The 21170-nt window shown below is 33.1% G+C and overlaps 5 protein-coding genes across 6 annotated transcripts; 2 read left to right on the forward strand and 3 right to left on the reverse strand.

Annotated features, from left to right (window-relative positions):
• Positions 1–368: 368 nt before the first annotated feature.
• Positions 369–5674, forward strand: LOC139085975 (uncharacterized). The gene is made up of 3 exons (XM_070634219.1): positions 369–700; positions 4811–5020; positions 5080–5674. Exons 1-3 carry the CDS (start codon positions 689–691, stop codon positions 5560–5562), a joined length of 705 nt encoding a protein of 234 aa, XP_070490320.1. The 5' UTR covers positions 369–688; the 3' UTR covers positions 5563–5674.
• Positions 5675–6202: 528 nt separating this feature from the next.
• Positions 6203–7304, reverse strand: LOC139085978 (uncharacterized). The gene is made up of 3 exons (XM_070634222.1): positions 7201–7304; positions 6915–7142; positions 6203–6621 (listed from the first exon to the last, which is right to left on the reverse strand). The coding sequence occupies exons 2-3, from the start codon at positions 7140–7142 to the stop codon at positions 6373–6375; spliced, it is 477 nt and encodes a 158-aa protein (XP_070490323.1). The 5' UTR covers positions 7201–7304; the 3' UTR covers positions 6203–6372.
• Positions 7305–8916: 1612 nt separating this feature from the next.
• swm (Zinc finger protein swm) lies at positions 8917–14177 on the reverse strand. 2 transcript variants are annotated; one of them, XM_070634186.1, is made up of 5 exons: positions 14030–14177; positions 13011–13119; positions 10509–12939; positions 10289–10417; positions 8917–9700 (listed from the first exon to the last, which is right to left on the reverse strand). In XM_070634186.1, exons 2-5 carry the CDS (start codon positions 13067–13069, stop codon positions 9515–9517), a joined length of 2805 nt encoding a protein of 934 aa, XP_070490287.1. In that variant the 5' UTR covers positions 13070–13119; positions 14030–14177; the 3' UTR covers positions 8917–9514. The 2 variants fall into 2 exon arrangements, with proteins under 2 accessions (XP_070490287.1, XP_070490286.1); XM_070634185.1 differs by lacking the exon at positions 14030–14177 and adding an exon at positions 13172–13337.
• Positions 14178–14418: 241 nt separating this feature from the next.
• On the forward strand, positions 14419–16966 carry Ssrp (structure specific recognition protein). Its single transcript, XM_070634194.1, has 3 exons — positions 14419–14540; positions 14646–16649; positions 16764–16966. The coding sequence occupies exons 1-3, from the start codon at positions 14490–14492 to the stop codon at positions 16839–16841; spliced, it is 2133 nt and encodes a 710-aa protein (XP_070490295.1). The 5' UTR covers positions 14419–14489; the 3' UTR covers positions 16842–16966.
• A 9-nt stretch (positions 16967–16975) lies between these two features.
• Positions 16976–20998, reverse strand: CD98hc (CD98 heavy chain). Its single transcript, XM_070634197.1, has 5 exons — positions 20791–20998; positions 19608–19792; positions 19099–19166; positions 17709–18905; positions 16976–17379 (listed from the first exon to the last, which is right to left on the reverse strand). The coding sequence occupies exons 1-5, from the start codon at positions 20912–20914 to the stop codon at positions 17166–17168; spliced, it is 1788 nt and encodes a 595-aa protein (XP_070490298.1). The 5' UTR covers positions 20915–20998; the 3' UTR covers positions 16976–17165.
• Positions 20999–21170: the final 172 nt, after the last annotated feature.

Raw genomic sequence — 21170 nt, forward strand, 5'->3', positions numbered from 1 at the left:
AACTGGATCTTACACCAAACATCCAGTAATCAACATAATCACTCTCATCTACAGCAACATCATCTCGATTATTTAATTCCGATCTCATCGGAAAGAGAAAAAAAAGATATTTTATAATATGAACATTAAATAATGTTAACGTGCTTTGTATAAGGTCATATTAATAAGCGCCATAATTCTAATAATTATTACTTCTGCCAAATGGCTGCTGGTTACAAAGAGTACTGTATTTGCATACATATCAGATGCTTTATTACTGAAAAAAAGCAGCAGAAAAAAAATATATAAAAAGATTGTTTACTGCCAACTCCACTCTCTCTCATGCTCAAATGCTCATAAATCGCACTTACTTAGTCTTGTTTTTCAGTTTGTCTGGTGCACATTTGTTCATTTGCTATTGCCCCGTCTCTATTTTACCTGTGTGTGCGGAGCGCTATATAAGTTAAGCAAATTTTATTCCGCGTTTGTTTGATTTTGATTGTTCAAGTGAAAACATTGAGTGAGAGAGGAAAAATATTTCTTAAGGCACGATCAACAACACCAGTCAGAATTTCCTTATATCCAAAGAAATAGTTTCAAGTCACTTGATTCGGGGAGTTAGTCAATTGAAGTGATAATTATTCCACCAAAAATAAGTAATAAGAAGTTTTGTGTGTGAAAAATAGCAAAAAAATATCAATATTAAATAATGTTAATTAAAGTGAGTATCTCAAAAAAGGCAGTAGTAGCACACACAATATTTTGAAGATATCGAAACGTTCAAGTTGGAATTTTTGAAGGGCATTTTGAAAATCGATTGTTTAGCGTGTACTATTCATGTAAAATCACTTGCTAGTATTGCTATTCGGTGGAATTAGATAAAAGTTTCATCAATCAGCTTCGATTTTCGCACATAAATTATACACATTGACAGAAATTGAAAGGAAAATTGCAAGTTGAGATGAGAAAATCAAGATTAGCGCATGTTTCTCTGAATTAGATGATTGTGGATGTGAATAGATTATGAAATTCAGATTTGATGAAGATTCTTTGTTTGGAACTACGAATTACTAGGAATTCAATGAGAATATTTGTTCTTAGAGAGCTGATGTTCCGGGAAGCAGAAGGCTCTGTTTGGAAGCTACACGGAATTCATAGATCGTTTGGATTCGGAACAGATTGGTTTGTCTAATGTTTGTCTCTCGGATAGTTGTCTAAGAGTATTGTCTGATCTGAGTATCGAGTCTAAGCGAATCGACCAATCCGATACTAAAGTACACGAGCATAACCTCTCGGGTATCTGTAGATTCCATTGATATCAAGAGAGCACAAATCTACCGGTCATTTGTCCTTATCTTTCACTTTCTTATAGATATTGTTCTAAAAACTGTTAAATCATGACTTGACACCTGAGATCAAACTCTGTTAATGGTGTAATAGCTTTGATAATTCTGCTCTATAGTCCCCATAGATATGTCAGTCTGTTCAGAATCCTAGATCAATTCTCGCGTAGCCTAATGCGGCGAACCGCCGTCACGGTGTCGTAAGGGCAACTTCGCGGCTTACCGTTAACACGGTGAAGTAACGGAGCCCTAGCGAACACGCTGTGCTGTTCGGGAATATCCAGTCATTTTAGTCTCAATTACCATAAAGAAATGTCAAGCTTCAGGCGACTCCTGTGGGAGGTCATGGATCACAATTGATCTGTACGACCAGCGAAGTAAGTAAGTAATGTCAAGATCTCAATTCTCTAAGCTTCTTCATTCCTAACCCATAAATATTCTACATCACATCTGATATCCACTCTTCCTTTCACTTATTTCCATGCCATTTACCTTAATAGAATCAACGATCAAACAGCCTCAGGCAACATAATATCTGATGTAATAGTTGGCATTTCCTATTGGATATAACTCAAAGAGATATTGGAAATTTATTGCATAAAATATTAGCAATTGCATATAACTGGTTTCATGTAAAAGGATGTAGAGCGTTTTCTCCATGATCAATGCTTTAACATGCAATCAGATGCTTAACAGCCGATAAAGCAAGTTTTAATTTATGCAAAACATTGTAAGCTGATAAGAGAGTTGATTTATATTGAAATATTACCGGATATAAAGTAATTGTTAAACATATGTAAGGTGTCAGGCTTATGTCGCTTATGAAATGTGAACGTGATCAGTGATTACTTATTGATTTATGATTGTTTCTGGTCTGCATGATAGCTTTTAAATTGCGAATTTGTTCCACACGAAAAGAGACTTTGTAATAATGGCAATAGGATGTTCTATGGACTATTGCTGGAACTTGATTGTAATGAGTCAGAATGGAACACGTGCTGTTCTATATTCTAGACAGAACATATTTAGAATGGCTTGTGCCAAAAGTTGTAGACTGAATAGAATTGATCGAGATAATTTAAATTGACTGCAAATAGTTTTGGATTTTAGTTCCTTGAACTTTAATTGAAGTTGCTTTAGTAGAAGTAATGCTGCAATGCTATACTTTTAAATGTCGGAATCGGTCTAAATATGATCGATCTGAGTTGATTCTTCTTATTATTCTTTGAAATACACAATTGTGAACTTCAACAGACACGACATCCTAATTCATAGTTTGCATAGCATGCAGGGAGTGCTATGCTTGTTGGAATCTTCAAAGTACATCTTTAAACTCAAGGAATATCAAAATCATTAACCTAAGCATATTGAATCTGTTACTGAATAGACAAAAATACATTAGAACTTGACATTGACTAAGCAACAGTCAGAGCAACGTACCACAATGCGTCGTACTCAGTTTTTGCCATAATTGGATTCAAATCAGCCGTCACGATATCGTCAGGGCAACTTCGCGTCTTGCACGTTAAAACAGGCACGTAGCGGTACCCTAGCAAGCACTTGTGCTATTTAGGACAGTCAATTACATTAATTGTCATCCATAATGCTGACAATCTTAAGACATAACTTCAAAATGACAGGGCAGTACCCAAACAGCAGACTTTAACAAAGTTCCCACCAAAAACTGCAATTTTCTGCTCAGGCAATCGATATTATACAGTTTTAATTAATAACTACTCAGTCACAGCTGACGAAAAATGCGTTAAATTATTACTTTTAATTCATTATTGACTCAATGTACAATGAGAAGGTGTAATTGCATTCCATTTGAGATGATTGTTAGATGAAATAATATAAAAAAGTCTACGAAAAGCTTAAACACACATTTTGATGCATGTTTTGAATGTTGATTTGTATATTAATTTTACGAACTCAATGTTATGCCTACATTAAGTCTGCCTACCTAAATCTTACGATTTTAATTTTTAATTTTTTTATTAAAAAGTTCTTTAATATTCATATCAAGATCATGCAAAGGTATGAAGCGTTCCGACACGTTGTAGACTTAAGTGGGGAGGTTCGTTGATGATGTTAAGTGATTGCTGAAAGGGCTTGACGGTAGATGATCAATAACAGACAAAACATATTTAATAATTCAGTACGAAGGTTTCGGTCTCAAAGATTCAAGAAGTCGAATTATTGAGAGTACCAGGGAAGTCTCTGTCTCGGTCTCGACATCAGGAACTCATAAAAGTGATCCTAGTATGATACCTAATAGCGTTCTCTTAGTCTGTTGATGAATGCGTCACTGTCTGAATTGACACATATTCAAATGTTGTTACCACGTCACCGTGACTGTTGTATTGAGTCAAGTGGCGGTCATTTGATCGAATTTGCATCGTTTTTGTGACGTGATTCTAACTATGCAACTGTTTCGATGCAGTTGTGCAACATTTGAATGTATTTCGATCGATTATAGTTGTTCTTTTGAGTTTTGTGACAAATCTAAGAGAAAAGAGTCCAAAACATTCAAATTTTCTATAAACATCATTTATGGACGATCCCAAAAAGTCTCAAAAAGTACAAATTCTCATGAACTATTGACCTCATGATCGAAATTATTCAGGAAATCCAAAAAATATTGACGAATGATGAGGCACACAAGAATTTGGAAAGTTTGAGTATATTGAGAAACAAGGCAGTCAATTGTTATGATCACGACTCAAGACCTCACCCACAAACTGTTTACAGTTCAATAAAATGTAATTATCGGAGATGAAAAGCGAAAGGAAAAATTGGAATTGGAAATGAAAAGTGAAATTTTAGTATCAATTTTGGTTCTGCTTTCGAATCTAAACGTGCTGTGGCTGAACAAAGATTTTACGAATTAAAATTTATGTGGCTTGTTAATCTTGCTAGCATTGCTTGTTTGTTGCTGCCTTTTTTCACACCACATTCACTTTCAGTTTCTTTTGATCTTTTTATTTCTCTTACATATTCAATTATATCTCGAGAATGAGCCCACAGCGAGTTTTTTTTATTTATTTATTTTTGTATGTATAAATTTAAGTACATGTGGTATTTGTGCAATTGCTTCCGATTTTTTTATTAAATTGTTTCAACTGGTTTTTTAATACTGTTTTACGCTAAGCATATGATTTAAGAGAAATATTTAATGATTTTTCATTGAATCGTGATGAATAGATAATTGGTAATAGGATTAAAAGTCAATTTATTTCAACAAATCGTTAAGTTGTTGAATTGATTTGTTTAACGGAAATTTAAAATTTGAATATTTTGACTCAAAACCTTACAACAGTTTGAAATTCAAATTTCTAAATCCGTTAAAAATTCATTTGCTTAAATTTCGTTCAAAAATCAAATCTCCGTTTAAAATTCAAATCCAAAAAGTCCGTTAAAACGTTTCAATATCTTACAAAACTTCAAACCACATAAACTCTTGCCTAACTAACTTACTCTTTCCACAGCTGTTACATATCTTACTCTTAACACTGGCCTTGACCGAATGTGCAAAACTGAGAAAGACGCCGAAAGTTTATAATGCTTTAATTACAACAGATGAGAATTTAACGCCATCGAAAGCATATCCAATTATTCAGCCTGTTATTCAACCAGCCATTCCTGTATTAAGTCCTATATATCCTGTTTATAGTCAATATTTATCGAATGATCATCAGGTATGGATATTAATGCTATATGCTGTTGCCAATTGACTTAATTTTTAATATTTTCGTAGAATGAGAACCAACAAGCTGAACGTAAGGTAGACGATATCGAAGTGACGAATAATGGCAATTCAGAGAACAATGAAAATCATCAACCAGGAACAGAAAAACCAAATACTGAAAAGCTGCCAATAGAACTCAATGAATTTGGACTTCCACCATCGCTAATTCCACTCCAAAAATTCCCATCATATCCATACAACTTGCCATTCTATGTCGATTCCTATGGAAACTATCAAACCCTTCAATATCCAGTCCTTCCACCAATCAACTTCTACAATCCCGATCAGGATCAACATCAATTGCCACCAATTGAAGATTCAATGTTTGAAGTTCGTCCAGACAACGGCAGAAGTGCCAAGTCACCAAAAGAGGAACAAACGACACCAAAACCAAATCAGCCATCAGATGATGCCTTTAAGAATAATGCAAATAAGAATTCAGAAATACCTGATATCATCCCAGACCTTCCGTACCATATTAAAAAGAATTAAGTAATTATTTATTATGAATGTAAAGTTGATCATCATCGCCGACTTATTTATTTTTTTTATTTACCGTTAATTGATCTTTTTTACTTAATAAATTTGAATTTTATGATGACATTAAAAAGTCCTTGCATTTTTCTTTGGGGTCTGTTCGGAAGTGACGTTCAATATTTTTTGGAGATTTTGCTTTTACAAGATTCACTTGTTTGGATGTCTAGTGACTGGATGATGGAGTGATTGGGTCGATTAGGACATTCCAAAGTTTAACGTCATTTGTGGACGAGACAGCAGTAAGCTTGAAATCATTTGGTTGCCAATTGGCTCATTCTCATTTGGTCATTCTAAGAATGCTGCCTACTTAGTGCCGTGTTGCTAGTAAGGATTCCCAATGCCGAGACCAAGACTCCCCGGGAAACCTTAGTTGCCAGCACCTCAATCTATCCCAACCAGGAAAGACAGACCTAACATCCAGTTAACCCCCATATACATTCACTCGATGAGAGAGGCAGTTATGGCGATGAACTGTCTAAATTAATAATTTATGAGCCTGAGAATTATTTAAACGATGTCATCCATGCTAATTATTGCTTATGGCAGTAATGAATATTTTATATGAAATTTACTTGAATTGATTAAACTAATTCCATTCCATTTAAGGTCATATTTTTATTCAGTAAACAGGTAGAAAACACAAATAAATTCAGATTGAGTCATAGTGACATTTTTTGAGAAGATTCCAAAAAGTTTCTTGGACCGAACTTTCATTTTTAAGTTTTTAGGCAGAGTTGGATGTTCACAGAACTAGAAAGGAACTTTTTATGCTGACTTAACTTCAACTGTATCGTCATCATCGACGCTTTCGTGGTTTGGATCTTCCTTCAAGTCATTTGTGGCATTATCTGCTGGATCTTCAACTTCAATTGGTGTTTGACCTGGTTGGAATGCTGGAACTGATGGAGCAACTGGATTATATGATGGAACAATGTTGTAGAATGGATAGACTGGTTGTGATGGATAGTGTGAGTAGACAACTGGGTATTGTCCAGCTACATTCCATTGTGGAACCTAAATTGGATGAAATTAAGTTAGATTTGTTTTTAACGGTTATTTGGGATTTAAATTTTGTTGAAGTTCAATTTAAAGTTCAAAAGTATTGAAAACCTTTCAACAGTTTTTTAGAAATTTGTATGGTTCTTAATATTTTAAATTTTTAACGGTTCTAAATTTGAATTTTGACTATTTTGTGAACAATGCAACAGCTTTCAAAACAGAAAATTTGTAGGGTTCTCAATTTCTCTTCAACTTTTGCACTTTTTATCACCAATTCCTCTCACAAACTCATAACATCAACAACTTACAGTTTGGTAGACAACTGGAGTATTAATGTATGGTGTATAAGCGTGATTCTCGACAGTGTTGTATCTGAATGATGAGTCAAGACGTTCACTGTTGATGACAGCTGAGTCGAGTGATGGAGTTCTGACTAATGTTGTTGATGTGTATGGAACGACAGTCTTTACTAATGGAACGTATGATGATTGAGCAATTGCGGCAAATGCCAATAATCCAAAAGCGATAACTTTCATCTGGAAGTAGATAATCCTTTAGGATATGACTTAGTCACAAATAATTGATTGTAATCACCTTTATAATATTTTTAAGGAATCAATAATATTCACTGAATAATTCTAGAAGAGTTCTCGACACTTCAACGTTAAAAATAAGAATAATATTGTATTAGGAATAGACATTAGCTATTTATATATCTATAAAGTGTGTATGTATCACTAAATTATTATTAATTAATGAGAATCGAAACAAGATCTGTGACACACAAGCAGAAACACAACAAGGCAGAATAAGCTTACAATGTTAGACCAGACAGGGGTATTATGAAGTAGATCTAAGGTAAGTTAAGTAATTGGAATCTTCTTATTGTCATTTAGTTACACTTTTTTTTTCAGCTGGCGTCTGTCGGATATTTAGAGTGCTACTTAAGATAGCTTAAGATGTTGAATTAAGTTTTGACGCTTTGACCACGTGTTGAGCTCACAAATGAGAAAAATATCCTATTTATCAAGCTGTTAAGCAGTATAATTAAGAATAATTGAATTTTTAACGGTTATTAGAAATTCAAATTTTAACTGTCATTTCAAATTCAAATTTTAACGGTCATCAAAAATTCAAATCTTAACTATTTCAAAACAACACAAATTCTCTTGTTTTAACATTTGTAATGTTTTAAGTTCAAAAATTGATTTTCAAATTTTTACCGTTTAAAATACTCAAAACTGCGTTCAAAGCACTAAGCCATACATTTACTCCACATTAGATCAGTTGCCACTCGTTTCAAATTTCGTTATCAGATTCTTGAGGTCGATAAATGCATTGATGAAGATCCAGCCATGATACAGTGTCGAATTTCAAGAAAATTTTCATACTTTATTAAATGATATCCGTAAAAGTACACAAGCTAATGTCATCAAGGACGACTTGTGGATTCCACAGATTCTGACCATAAGTAAATAAACACAAAGTCATGAATTTTTGTGATTCAAATTTCTTGAAATTAAGAACATGATATTTAAGTCAATTAATCGCTTGCTGTATTTGTTCCTTAAAGAAAACTTGTTTATGATGATATCCAGCTATAGAATTTAAATGCGAAGTATTAATAAATTCCTCCGACGATCGATTTAATATAAATTTAAATTGAGCAGATTATACCCCGTACCTTAAGCGATATTAGGTGTTACGAATTGACTAGAACAAGTTTATCATACTTAGATACATTCTTATGGATTGCCTGTAATAATTTACTGATTCAAATCAATTGTTTCAAGCTTGTTGATCAGATTTCTTAATTTGACAAATGTCATTCTCGTAGACGTCATGTGGATGCTTGATGTCCTGTCAGAAATCCATCGAGAAATTTCCGTTTGTAATGATTTTGATTCAATTAGTAATAACTGTCAGTTCTCATCATTTGTCATGATTATAACGTCCTTGCTTTGTGACTACTTTGTTAGGAAAATGTTACTGTGTCAGCAGTTTGTTCATAAGGAAGTCAATGTCAGTAATCTTGGCTTTATGGAATTTGATAAGATTTCAATAATGACCGTTATTTTTATTTTTGAATTTTTGACTAAAATTTTTTGAATTTATTTTAACCGTTATTTTTTGAATTTCGAATTGTGACCGTTATTTTGAAATTTGAATTTATAATGACCGTTAATTTTTAAATTTTAAAATTTCTTAATTTCTCATTGTTTGTTCAATTCAGTTGGTCTATTTCTTCCAATTCCTGAAAAATCAAATAAAGTAAAAGACAGTTTTTTATGGTTTTAAAATTGTTTTCACTGTTAAAAGGAAAATATTTCCGAAATTTTTTCATCTTCTTTATTTTTGGTATCGAATTTGATTTTTTTTTTGTTTCCTTTTTTTGCTACTTTCTTCTTCTTTTTTTTTCGTCCGAAACTTTTTTTTTACTCGTTCTTTTTTTTATTTACCATTGCATGTTTTTTTGTTTCCATTTTTTCAGCTTTTAGACATCCTTATAGACTATTACATTTTATATTTCATTAACATAACTCGCAATACAACAAATTTACATTCAAAAAAGGAGAAAAAAAGTCATCTTCCTGTTCCTCAAATCAGCATAATTAGTGTTATGAAAATGTTTTATAAAAAAGCCATTTGAGTGTTAATTTTTTTAAAATAAAAAAAAATCTCAACATGAAGAATTTGATTATTAATATTGAAAAACTTATAGATTTAAAAAAGATATTTAAGAAAATTAGATAATTTCCGTTAAAAAAAAGTTCACATTATGTTTGAATATTTCATTAAAATTGCTATTGCATATTCTACTGCTTCTCAAAACAATCAACTGTTTCGAATTTTCAATTAAAAATGAGAAAGGAAAATTATAAAAAATAATAATAATAAATAAATGAATTTATTCTCCGTCCTCATAGCCGCGTCTCCAAGAGCGTTCTTCTTCCATCTCCTCGTCATCTGATCCTTCCTTCTTCTCCATCAACTTGACCGACTCATATTTTGGACTCTTTTCACCAGCATTCTCTGTCTTTTCAATCTCTGTCGTTTCTGTTTTCACTTGCGCCTTATCAGTAAACCATTTGATCTATTTATAAATAAAATATATCAGTAAGTAAACAAATATTGATATCATAATGTACAGGTTAATCACGTTGATCGTGGTTTAAGCACATGACCAAAACAATTTGTCTGAATTAATATTATTTTAGAAATTATCATATTGACCGTTATCTTTTAAATTACAAAGTTCTCCGAATGATTTTAGACGTTAAATGGGATGATTTTAAATCAATTGAATACCTCCACGATTCTGCTAAAGTTCCATTAGTCTCTGACTTCATCGACAAATTAACTCGAAAGTTTTATCTAACATCCAAAACCATTCCAACGAACTAATTTCTAGTTAGGCAATTATGAAACTCCTTAACTTTCAGAAAACATAGACTCCCAAAATTTAATTAGACCGTTAAATTTTTAAATCCCAAAATAAAATACCGTAATATTTTTAGAACAAAATAATTATGACCGTTAAAAAATTGTCACATAAATTTAGAACATCCCATTAAATTCCTCAATGACTAATCAGTCAAAAGTAAAAATCACATCAGACAATGACAACAATAGAAAATTGAATTAAATAATGCGCAATAAATAAAATAAATTATATACATACAGCTAATGCCTTATCTTTGAACTGTCGTCCACGAGCTAATGCTTGCTCAGCATGAATGCGATTTGAATATGACAACACCAAGCATGGCACTTTATCATCTAACACATTTTTCGTGATCTCACCAAAATGCTATAAATAGAATTAAAAAAAATATTTAAATAAGCATTTAGACACAGATAATCAATACAATGATGATTGAGAATCAGGCAGTAATTCAAACCTTAAAATGTCCTAATACAGCATCGCTTTCATCCATGCTAAATCCACTAATTTCTAGTGTTGTTGGTCGTCGATCGACACTCGTGGAACCAAAACGTGCAATAGTCGGTCTCACAATTTGTGGTCGTGGACCGGCTAATGCAAAATGCGGTCGATGATTCAAGGACTTTTGTAACTCAAGATATCTCTTTTGAATGGCATATGTATCATTATCTCCATGCTGTTCCTTACTAATAAGTTCCAATTCAACATCAAGCAATTCCTTTTGTTGCTGTTCCTTTGTCTTACGCTGTGGAGGTGTTGACGTTTGCATCTTTTGAACTATTTGAGCTGATTCAGATTCAAGTTCTAACTTCAGTTTATCGATAATCATTTGGAGTGACTTAATGGTTTCCATTAAATGTGCTCTTGCTGGATCCAATGGATCTGTTTTCTCTAATTTATCAAACAACTGCTTCATTTGTGAAACATTCTTTTGCACCAACTCTTGCTTCTTCTGTAAAAGTCCATGAGCAATTTGTACAACTTCCTTTTGCTGTTCCTTTTGTTTCTTCCTTATCATCTCATTCGTTGCACGACTTAATTTAGCTGCCTTTAATCTTTGTTGTTGTGCCGCTTGTTGAGCTGCAATTGTAGCTGAACTAACGAATGTTGTTGACGGTTTTGATACTGTAGGTGTTGTCGAAGAACTTGTCGTTGCTGAATCTTGACTATTATTATTACTATTGTTATTATTTGACTGTGATGCATTTGACTGATTTGTGTTATCTGTTGACGCTTGTTGATTTGCTGATGGCGGATTATTTGGTGTGTATGGGAAACGTCTGACGGACAATTCTGAAGGTTTTGGTAACGAGCCTGTAGCTCCGCTCATTGGATTATCACTATTTGCGCCATTTCCTGTATGCCAAAACACTTTAATGAAACGATTATTTAGCACAGCTTCTGTACTTCTGTAAGCAACATTTGCTTCCGCATGTGTTGAAAAAGTCACAATAGCAGCTTCTGGATCTGTTTCATAAGCTATTTGGATATTTGTAATTTTACCAAACTTTGAAAAATGATCATTAAGATGTGAAATTGCATTTAATCCTCTTGGGATTTTTCTCAATTCTAAAGAGCAATTCTGTTGTGGATTAATAGGCATTCCAGAATTAATGCGTGGTCCAAGACGTGCATTAATTGGTAATTTTCTTTTAGGACCTTCATTATTTGTTGCACCTTCTTCAGCATCAAATCGTCGTTTCATTTGTGGTGCCATTTCACCAGGAATTCCTGACGAAACATTTGGATCCATAACAGGAACAGAGATTAATTCACGAGGTAACGAACCAGTCGGAGGCATATTAAACATTCCAGGACCGCCACGGAAACCACCAAAATAAGGTGGTCTTGGTCCAGGAATCATCATACGATTAGATGGTGGAAATCCAGGTCCACTTCTATTCCATAGATCAGGATTATCTGGATTATATTCTGTATGATGAGGTGCACGAATATTAAGAGAAACTGGAGCCATGCCAATTTGTGGATTATTTAAATCCTCTAGTACAACTGGATCAACTCCATGATCCCATGGACATGTTTCTCCACGCATGCAATATCCTTTCTCATCAAAATCACGACATCTCTTACTTTTATTATCAAAGGGAAATTCTTCAGGTTTTGGGGATATTTTTCTATAACTTGGTGACACTGAACGACTTCTTGATCTCCTCGGGAGATTTCCACGATATGGCTTTGGAGATACTCTATCATTCTTACGATGATCATAGCGTCTGGCTGCTGATGCTGCTGCTTGTGGCGATACATTTCGATACGAACGATTTTGTTTATCACGAATATAATCATTATTTCCTATTCTTCTCTCACGTGATCTTGATCGTCTAATTCTTTCAGCACGTTCTGCTGATTTAGATCTAGAACGACTTTTTGATCTCGATCGACTCTTTGAGCGATTTGATATTCGTCTACGACGCATATCACGATTAATTCCATCAGCTAATGTTTTAGAAATTGGCTCTTGACTTTTACTCTTACTTGGTGTTGTCACCGCCGGCGTTTTTCTATTGACTGTTGAGATCCTATCATAACGTCCTCCTTCATCGGCAGATTCTTTGGTTCTTTTAATTCCGCCCGATGAATTCGTCGTGTTATTACTTGACTGACTACTAGTAATTACGGGAGGTGTTGTTTCACGTTCCTTAATTGGATTCGCCACTACGACATTCTGATTTTTATCACTTGAACTCACGGTGATGTATTCTTGATTTTGAATTATACTAAATAATTTCTCGAAAAATGGCTTTGTTTCTTTTCCTAAAAACACATCCAATTGTTCTGCCATGCATCCCAGTAACTCGACTTGAGGCTTATCTTTTTTCAATAGAGCCAGTACGTATTTTGCAAGAGCGGTTGGGTCGGCATCACATCTGTAGATTAATTAAATAAATATTTACATTAGTTTCTATTTAAATTTTGGAGATGCAAGCAAAATACTCACAAAGGTTCTAAGACTGGCGTTAGCCAACTCTTTAAAGCGTCTGGATTCTCTATATGCATTTTTAATTCTGACTTGTACTTGTACTTGTTGTTAAATTGATGTATGCAGTCTAGAAATAGAAAGAAAAATAATAAGAAAAAATGAAAATGATCATCACATACAGAGGCAAGAAGGCAGGCAAGCAATGAAGGAGTAATTTCCAAAAATAGTATAGTCGCGCTTTGGGAGAGACGTAATGAAATCAGAAACGAAAGAATAGTAATGGTAGATGACCCTGAGCAATATTTGTCTCGCACAAATATTATGTGGCATTTAGGCATTGAGAAAAAAATGATTTTTTTTTAGAAAAAAAGCAGTAGCTTGATAAGAGAGATGATGATAAGAAGTCATTACTTGGTCATTAAATAACTAATGTGCGTCAAATACATCATCGGATGTAGAGTGAGAGTAACTATTTATTGCCCTCGCATTTCATAGAATGTAATATAGGAAAATAAATAAAGATATATACATATTCTATTTAATGACAGTATTTTTAGATCCGAATGAGCATCATTGTGAGCGATAAAATGTATGAAAATTGAAAATTTACTACAACACACAATTTTACTGCTGGCTGTGGCTAGCTAGCTAGTAAATGTTGTTTTTTTTTATGAAAATTGAACACACAAATGGGATCCGTTTATTAATTTTGACCGATTGCACACAAAATATACATCTCTAAAGCACTCGGTGTGGATATACTCTCAATAATTGAATGAAAATCACAACGTGACGCTCAAAGCGAAACAAGCCTCATATTTCGTCATCAATTTTAATTCATTCACAAATCATTTAATTGATATGACCTTTATATCGGTCAAAAATCCTTTTTGAACCACAATTTAGTTAAATTAGTCGTGAATTAATCAATTAATTGACTTTTAAATTGTTTTTTAAAATATTTCTAAAGGTCATCACATATTTTTCACTTTCACACATTAATTCATATTATTTCTAATAAATTTCATTTCACTTACATTATTCAATAATTCTTCGTGATTTTAATAACTATTTCTTATTACTTTAATGCTGTTTTATGCCTTTTTGAATAAAAAATTAATTTATCTTATGTTTTTGTAGTAGATTTGAATGAACATTCGAGTAATTTTTTATTTTCTCTCCGTTCGTCCCCCTGTCAATTTGAAATGTTTCTAACCGTTAATCTTATTACAGGTAGTTTGAGTAATAAATGTTTACTGTGATAGTTTCTGAATGTTATTCTTTCTGTGTACACAATTTGAAACTTTTCTTTTGATATTTTAACTCTAATTCATCAAACTATCTAAGGAAACTTCCAATTTTTGACGGTTGTGCAAAATATTTGAATTTTCACATTGCCAAAATTCCCGCGTTTTGTTCATGGTAGTTTTGAACCCCTTTTTTGAAACAATCGAATTTCTTCACATTTTTAAATATAATTAAGATATATCGGTAAATATGGACTTTCTGGAGTTTTCATCCATTTCCAGTGAACAGAGAGGAAGTATGGTAAGTATAAAATATCAAGTGGATGTGCTAAAGTGTCTATTTATTGATAAATTACATTAATTGTGAAAATGCGGCAAACTAAACAAAAATAACTAACTTTTTTAGGCAACTGGAAGATTGAAGCTTACGACTGATTCAATTATATGGAAATCTGATAAAACAGGCAAAGTTGATGAGATTAGTGCCAATGAAATTGAATGTGCTAATTACCAGAGATTTGTTGGACATTTTGGCTTGAGAATTTTCCTCAAAAATGGAACTTTGCACAGATTTCAAGGCTTTAAGGAAGACGAAAAGAAGCTTGCTGATTTCTTCAAAAAGCACTATAATCTTGAGATGCTTGAAAAGGAGTTGTCAATGAGAGGATGGAACTGGGGAACTGTTAATTTTAAAGGCGATGTACTTAGCTTCGATATTAATGATAAAACAGCTTTTGAAGTTTCCATCTCGAATGTCTCACAATGTAATCAAGGAAAGAATGAAATCACATTAGAGTTTCATCAAAATGATGATGCACCAGTTAGTTTAATGGAAATGCGCTATCATATTCCAACAACAGAATCAAGTGAAACAGATCCAGTTGAAAATTTTTACAACAACATTATCAAAAAAGCTTCAGTTTTGTCCGTTTCTGGCGATGCTATTGCCATATTTAATGAAATTCAATGTCTCACACCTCGTGGTCGTTATGATATCAAAGTATTTCAATCATTCTTTCAACTTCACGGTAAAACTTACGATTACAAGATTCCATTATCAACAGTATTGCGGCTATTTCTTCTTCCGCACAAAGACAACCGTCAAATGTTCTTCGTCGTATCCTTAGATCCACCAATTAAGCAAGGTCAAACAAGATATCACTTTTTAGTTCTACTTTTTGGAATGGAAGAAGAAACAACCATTGAATTGCCGTTCTCGGATAGTGAACTAAAGGAAAAATATGAAGATAAACTGACAAAGGAAATGTCAGGTCCAATTTATGAAGTTCTTGGTAAAATCATGAAAGTTATCATCAATCGAAAATTAACTGGTCCTGGAAGTTTTATTGGACATTCTGGAACACCTGCTGTATCATGTTCATTTAAAGCTGCTGCCGGTTATTTATATCCTTTAGAAAGAGGATTCATTTATGTCCATAAACCTCCATTACATATTCGATTTGAGGAAATTTCATGCGTTAACTTTGCTCGTGGTGGCGGTTCCACAAAAAGTTTTGATTTTGAAGTTGACTTAAAATCAGGAACAACACATACATTCAGCAGCATCGAAAAGGAAGAATATAGTAAGCTATATGACTATATTGTATCCAAGAAAATAACTGTTAAGAATACAGGCAAGATGACATCGAATTATAATGAAGATTTCGGTGATTCCGATAAGGAAGAACCTGATGCATATTTGGCAAGGGTTAAAGCTGAAGCACAAGAACGAGATTATGGTGAGGAAAGTGGAAGTGATGAGGAATCAACAGATGAAGATTTCAATCCAAATGAACAAGAATCTGATGTTGCTGAAGAATTTGACAGTAATGTAAGCAGTTCCAGTGGATCTGAAGGTGGTTCTGGTGACGAGGAAAAGAAGAAAAAGAAAAAGGAAAAACGTGAAAGACGCGAAAAGAAACGTCAAAGTTCGCCCAAGAAAACCACAAAGAAATCAAAGAAAGATCGTGATGAGAATGCACCAAAACGTGCTCAGAGTGGTTACATGATCTGGTTTAATGAAAATCGTGAGAAAATTAAGAAAGATAATCCAGGCATAAAAGTAACAGATATTGCCAAGAAGGCTGGTGAACTTTGGTCAACAATGAAAGACAAATCTGAATGGGAAGCAAAGGCTGCTAAAGAAAAAGAGCGATATACTAAGGAAATGGAAGAATATAAAGCCGCTGGTGGTGGACCACCTAAAAAGAGTAGCAGCAGTGGAGGTGGTGGAGAAAAGCGAAAGAAGGAGGTCAAGCCAACAACAAATGCCGGTGCTGGAGGTGGATTTAAATCGAAAGAATACATCTCTGAAGATTCCAGCAGTGGTGATGAAGAGAAAAAGAAGAAGAAAAAGGCAAGAAAAGATAAAGCTGCAGCTGAAGAGGAGGAAGAAAATAAGAAGAAAAAAGTAAGTTTTTAACGGTTTTTTAAGATTTAAATTTAAACGGTTCTCAAAATTTTAAATTTTATGAAAATTCAAATTTTTAACGGTTTTATTAATTGAAAACTTATTTATTTTTAGGCAAAGAAAGACGAAAGTTCTGCAGGCAGTGAAGAAGAAGAGGAAGATGATGATGATGATGATGAAGGAAGTGACTAAATCTCACATCGTGTTTACATTACAAAAAGTTAATTTTACTATATTTTGTCTACCTTGTTTTGTAAGTTATTTTCATTAAGAATAAACTCCTGAAAGATGTTAAAAGTAAGAATGAAAACTCAAAATACCAATGGTTGTTTGCTTTGCTTCTACTGTATGTTGATTAACATTATAATTATTATTATTATTTATTCGAACGAATATTTGAGTGACAATAGACAAAAACACTACATCATATCAACTACACGAATAAAGGATGTACGGTAAACATGTAAAGTATTGTCATAAGTTTGCAAGAAGCAGTAAAACTTTCTATGAAGCAATTTATTTGGGTACGAATGTGAAGATTGCCGTAGATTGTTTTGGCATCTCGATCTCGCTGAGTTTAACCTTATTCTTTGGCGGTTCATCAAAGTTGTTGCTGAACATCACGAAAGTCAAGTCAGATCCCAAAACACTTGTTTCGTTGAACTTGGCAGTGATTTTATTATTCGAGGGATTAACGACCACAAAGTATCCTGGATTTCCGGACTTCATTCTATAATTAATAAATGAGAAAATAATAGAAAATTAATCTTATGTCCAATGTCTGCTTACAGCATGCAAATATATTTGAGGATCAATTTTATCACAATTAGCAGCTTGTTAATAAGCACATGGCAATATTGACAAAAATTGATTTCAATCGGTAAGTGGAATTTTAATGAATCATGCATAGAAAGTTATTTAGTTAGCTTATATTATCTTACCTAAATCTGTTAGTTCCATTAAAATATTTTAGTGCAAGCATAAAGTAATGTGAATGATTAGTGTGAAATGATTAATAGCAATAAAAATGAAGATTAAATCATAGATTAATTAATTTACCTGGAATAAGCAAAAGCTGTTGCATCTTCGCTCAAGTAAGACTCGAAACTTCCATGTTGGAAAACTGTTGTTTCGTGTTCCTTTTGGATCTTAGTGTATAAATCAGTATTATTGTTAATGTTGACGAGATCATTAAATGAAGCAATTTGGACACCATTGAGCAATCCAATGAAAAGTTTAAATGCTGATTCATCAAAGTTCTCATATGCATGCTTGCCATATTCAATTTGCATCCATTTTGTTGAATCGGAACTGAGATGTTCATGAATTTTATCGAAATTATCCTTCAAGATCTTTGCCTTTGTGGCATCTGGTGAATGGAAAATGGAATTAATGAATCCAAATCGTGGCAATTCAAATCCAAGGAACTCTCCAACAGCATAATCCTTCATATGAGCTGAAAGATCATCCTTAATTGTTAAGAATCCTTCATCATTTGTAATATTTTTAACGTAGCTATTCAAGTCATGCAGTAATTGTCCAAGACCCTTTTGGAAAGTTGTTTGTGAATTAACATAGAACAAATATTCATCAACTCCAAGACCATGTGGATCTGGAACTACGGCATTATCTTGGAAAACTCCTTCCTTAATGATAAAATGTTTGGCATTAGACAATCGGAATCCTTTAACACCGACTTCGGCAAGTTTAGCTAGAACTCCCTTAAATTTATCTTGAGCAAGTGCGTTGTCTAGACGCAAATCGTAGTTTGTTCCAAATTGTTTCAAATAATATTTGTTATTTCCTTGGTCTTCCCAGGCATCTCCGCCTTCTTTGACTTTCTTGAAGTTTGTCTTCTTATCAGAGGTAACAAAAGCAGCCTGGCTTTCGATGTCTCCTCCCAATGCCTTCTTCAACAACTCGTCATCACTTGTAACATAATTTGGTGTCAGGTCAATAACTACATGAATGTTCTTTGCCTTGAACTTATCAACAATAATCTTAATATCATTCTGGACATCATCAATCTTGTAAGTTTTATCTCCATCCAATTCATAAATCACACCTTGAACTTCATGCTTAGCGAGTTGTTCAACATCAACACTGTTTGCATTATTTCCAATTAAAACTAATGGACCTTCTTTGTACCATGGCAATGGAGTTGGTGGAGCACATTTTGGAGCATTAATGATGATTAAAACAGCACCAACGAGCATACCGATCCATGCAGCCCAGAACAAAATGAACATGAACCATCTAGATAGGAAAGATTTCTTATTAATATTGGGGTTTTAAAAAGGAACTGATTTTCAAAAACCGTTAAGAATTTAAATATTTTTGAAAATCGTTCAAAATTTGAAATTTTGAAAGTCGTTAAATATTCAAATCTTGACGATCGGTATATTTAAATTTTTGAAAACCGTTTTATCTCAAAATAAGTGTACTTTACCTCAATTTAACCCAGAATGGATCGTTTGCATACTTCATCAATTCTTCCTTTGTCATTCCAGTAAAAGTCTAATAAAGTAGAAAAGAAAAGAAAAATAGAAATCAGTCACAATTTCCTCTTCACACTCAATTTAAGTCGTGAACAATCAGTTTAGACGATGAAATTTCATCTAAGTGATATCTTATGTGGATCTTAATAATGAAGTTTCAAGGTTTATTTACTCTTTGATCGTTTTCTATCATTTTTCTGTCTGAAGCTATTGGTACCAAACCCTTAAGATCTCGATAGTTGTAAAGTTACAAGAAGACTGAACACTTTCAAATTAATTTAGTGATATTTATAATATGTCATGAATTAACACGTTAAACTGTCCGTTAGTCTGCTAATTATAAACCTAAATAATCAATCGACTGCTTAACATAGGAAGGAGATGACAGAGAAAATGTGCAGTCTTGATGCTTTCTTAAAACTTCAGTTCGAGAACATTACTTGGAGTATATCCAACTCACCTTTTCAGCAGTCTCGATTTCAATTTTAGCATCGCCATTTGGATCGGCTGCGATGAATTTAACTTCAACATCCTTCAAGGCAAGAGTCTCCTTATCATCAGTGCCCAGCATCTTTTCATCTGCTCCATCTTGAGCATTTAGATTTTCACGTACCATATTCGAGTTCTTTGCTGTATCTCCACTAACTGTAAAATATCAAATAAAAATTTGTACTTATTTTTTGCTGCCTTTTCAGTTCATTAAGCTATGAGAAGTAAGAAAATTAATATTCAATTGACTTCAATGTGATACGAATTCGTACGAAGCAACGAGCAACAACATTCGTAGAATGTGTGTATATACTGATAAATGTGAGAATGTGTCGCCAACATTATGACGTCAAAATACATTTTTAAGTTATCTTTTCAAGATCATTAAACGTATTTGTATTATTAGCATATCGACAGTTGTCTGCAGACGACGAAGATGAATTCTTAATGATTAGACATTTCTTTTGTGGTAGTTTTGGACATTAAGAATATTTGATGTACGTATCTTATGAATATGAACAATGAGGCGTAAAGTTCATACTTTTGCTTCAAAATAATACATCAGCATGACTACAAGTCAGTAATACAATTATTTCCGACAGAATCAAAATTAAATCCGATGAATGAAAAAATTAATCCGGAGGATTAAAAATTAAATCCGAAGACATCAAATTATTCCGACTGGGTTAAAAAATCCAGTCAATATCAAAAATTGCACAAAAAGATCCAGTGTATCTACTAATTTCATTGCCATTTCTATTTTCTATTTTAAAACCGCGTGCGCGATTTGATGAATGAAAGGTATTTTACTACAAATACAACAGAAATAGCTATGTATAATAATAGCGAGCTAAAATAAACTTTCACGCTGTTCGTTCTACGAATCGTATGAAATGCTCGACATTATTGCATCAGCATAAAAACGAACGGACAGCAAAAATTTGCTAACCCACTGAGAATGTCCGAAAAATGTCATGAATTGCAAAAACTGATATTAAATAAAAAGAAGAAAAAATCCCAGCGTCATTAAACTTTCAGAATTGATTATTTCCCTTTGATATGCCCTTGATTACTTCCCAGATCAATTGATAAGACTTATCGTAACAAAACAAATGCAAAATTATTTAATTTAATTAATAAATTAAGAAATTCACCGTGATCTAGTCCTGTATCTTCAGAAATTGGCTTATACGACTCACGATTATCTTCAGAATTGTTGAGAGACTGCCTTTTCTGCTCAATATCCAATTTATTACTAGTTAACTTTTCTTCGCTCATGTTGATTTCCTCTTTTTTTCTCTCTTTTTTTCTATTTCGATGTCTTAGTTGTTAGAAACTAGTATGTTTAAAATATTTAATAGATTTCTGTATATGTTATAGGAGATAAGTAATATTAACACACGCAAAAAAGTAAAACAGGTTTTAAAAGTTCGACAAAACAATTATGAATGAGACGCTTCCAACCCGCCCATTCGATCAATACTTTTTCTTTTATTAACGGATATTCTAAATTTAAATTTTCTGGTTTGAACTT

The sequence above is a fragment of the Chironomus tepperi genome, unplaced genomic scaffold (genome assembly GCF_022539635.2).
Source record: "Chironomus tepperi strain 1889 unplaced genomic scaffold, CSIRO-AGI_Ctep_v1 contig_85, whole genome shotgun sequence".
Lineage (NCBI taxonomy): Eukaryota > Metazoa > Arthropoda > Insecta > Diptera > Chironomidae > Chironomus > Chironomus tepperi.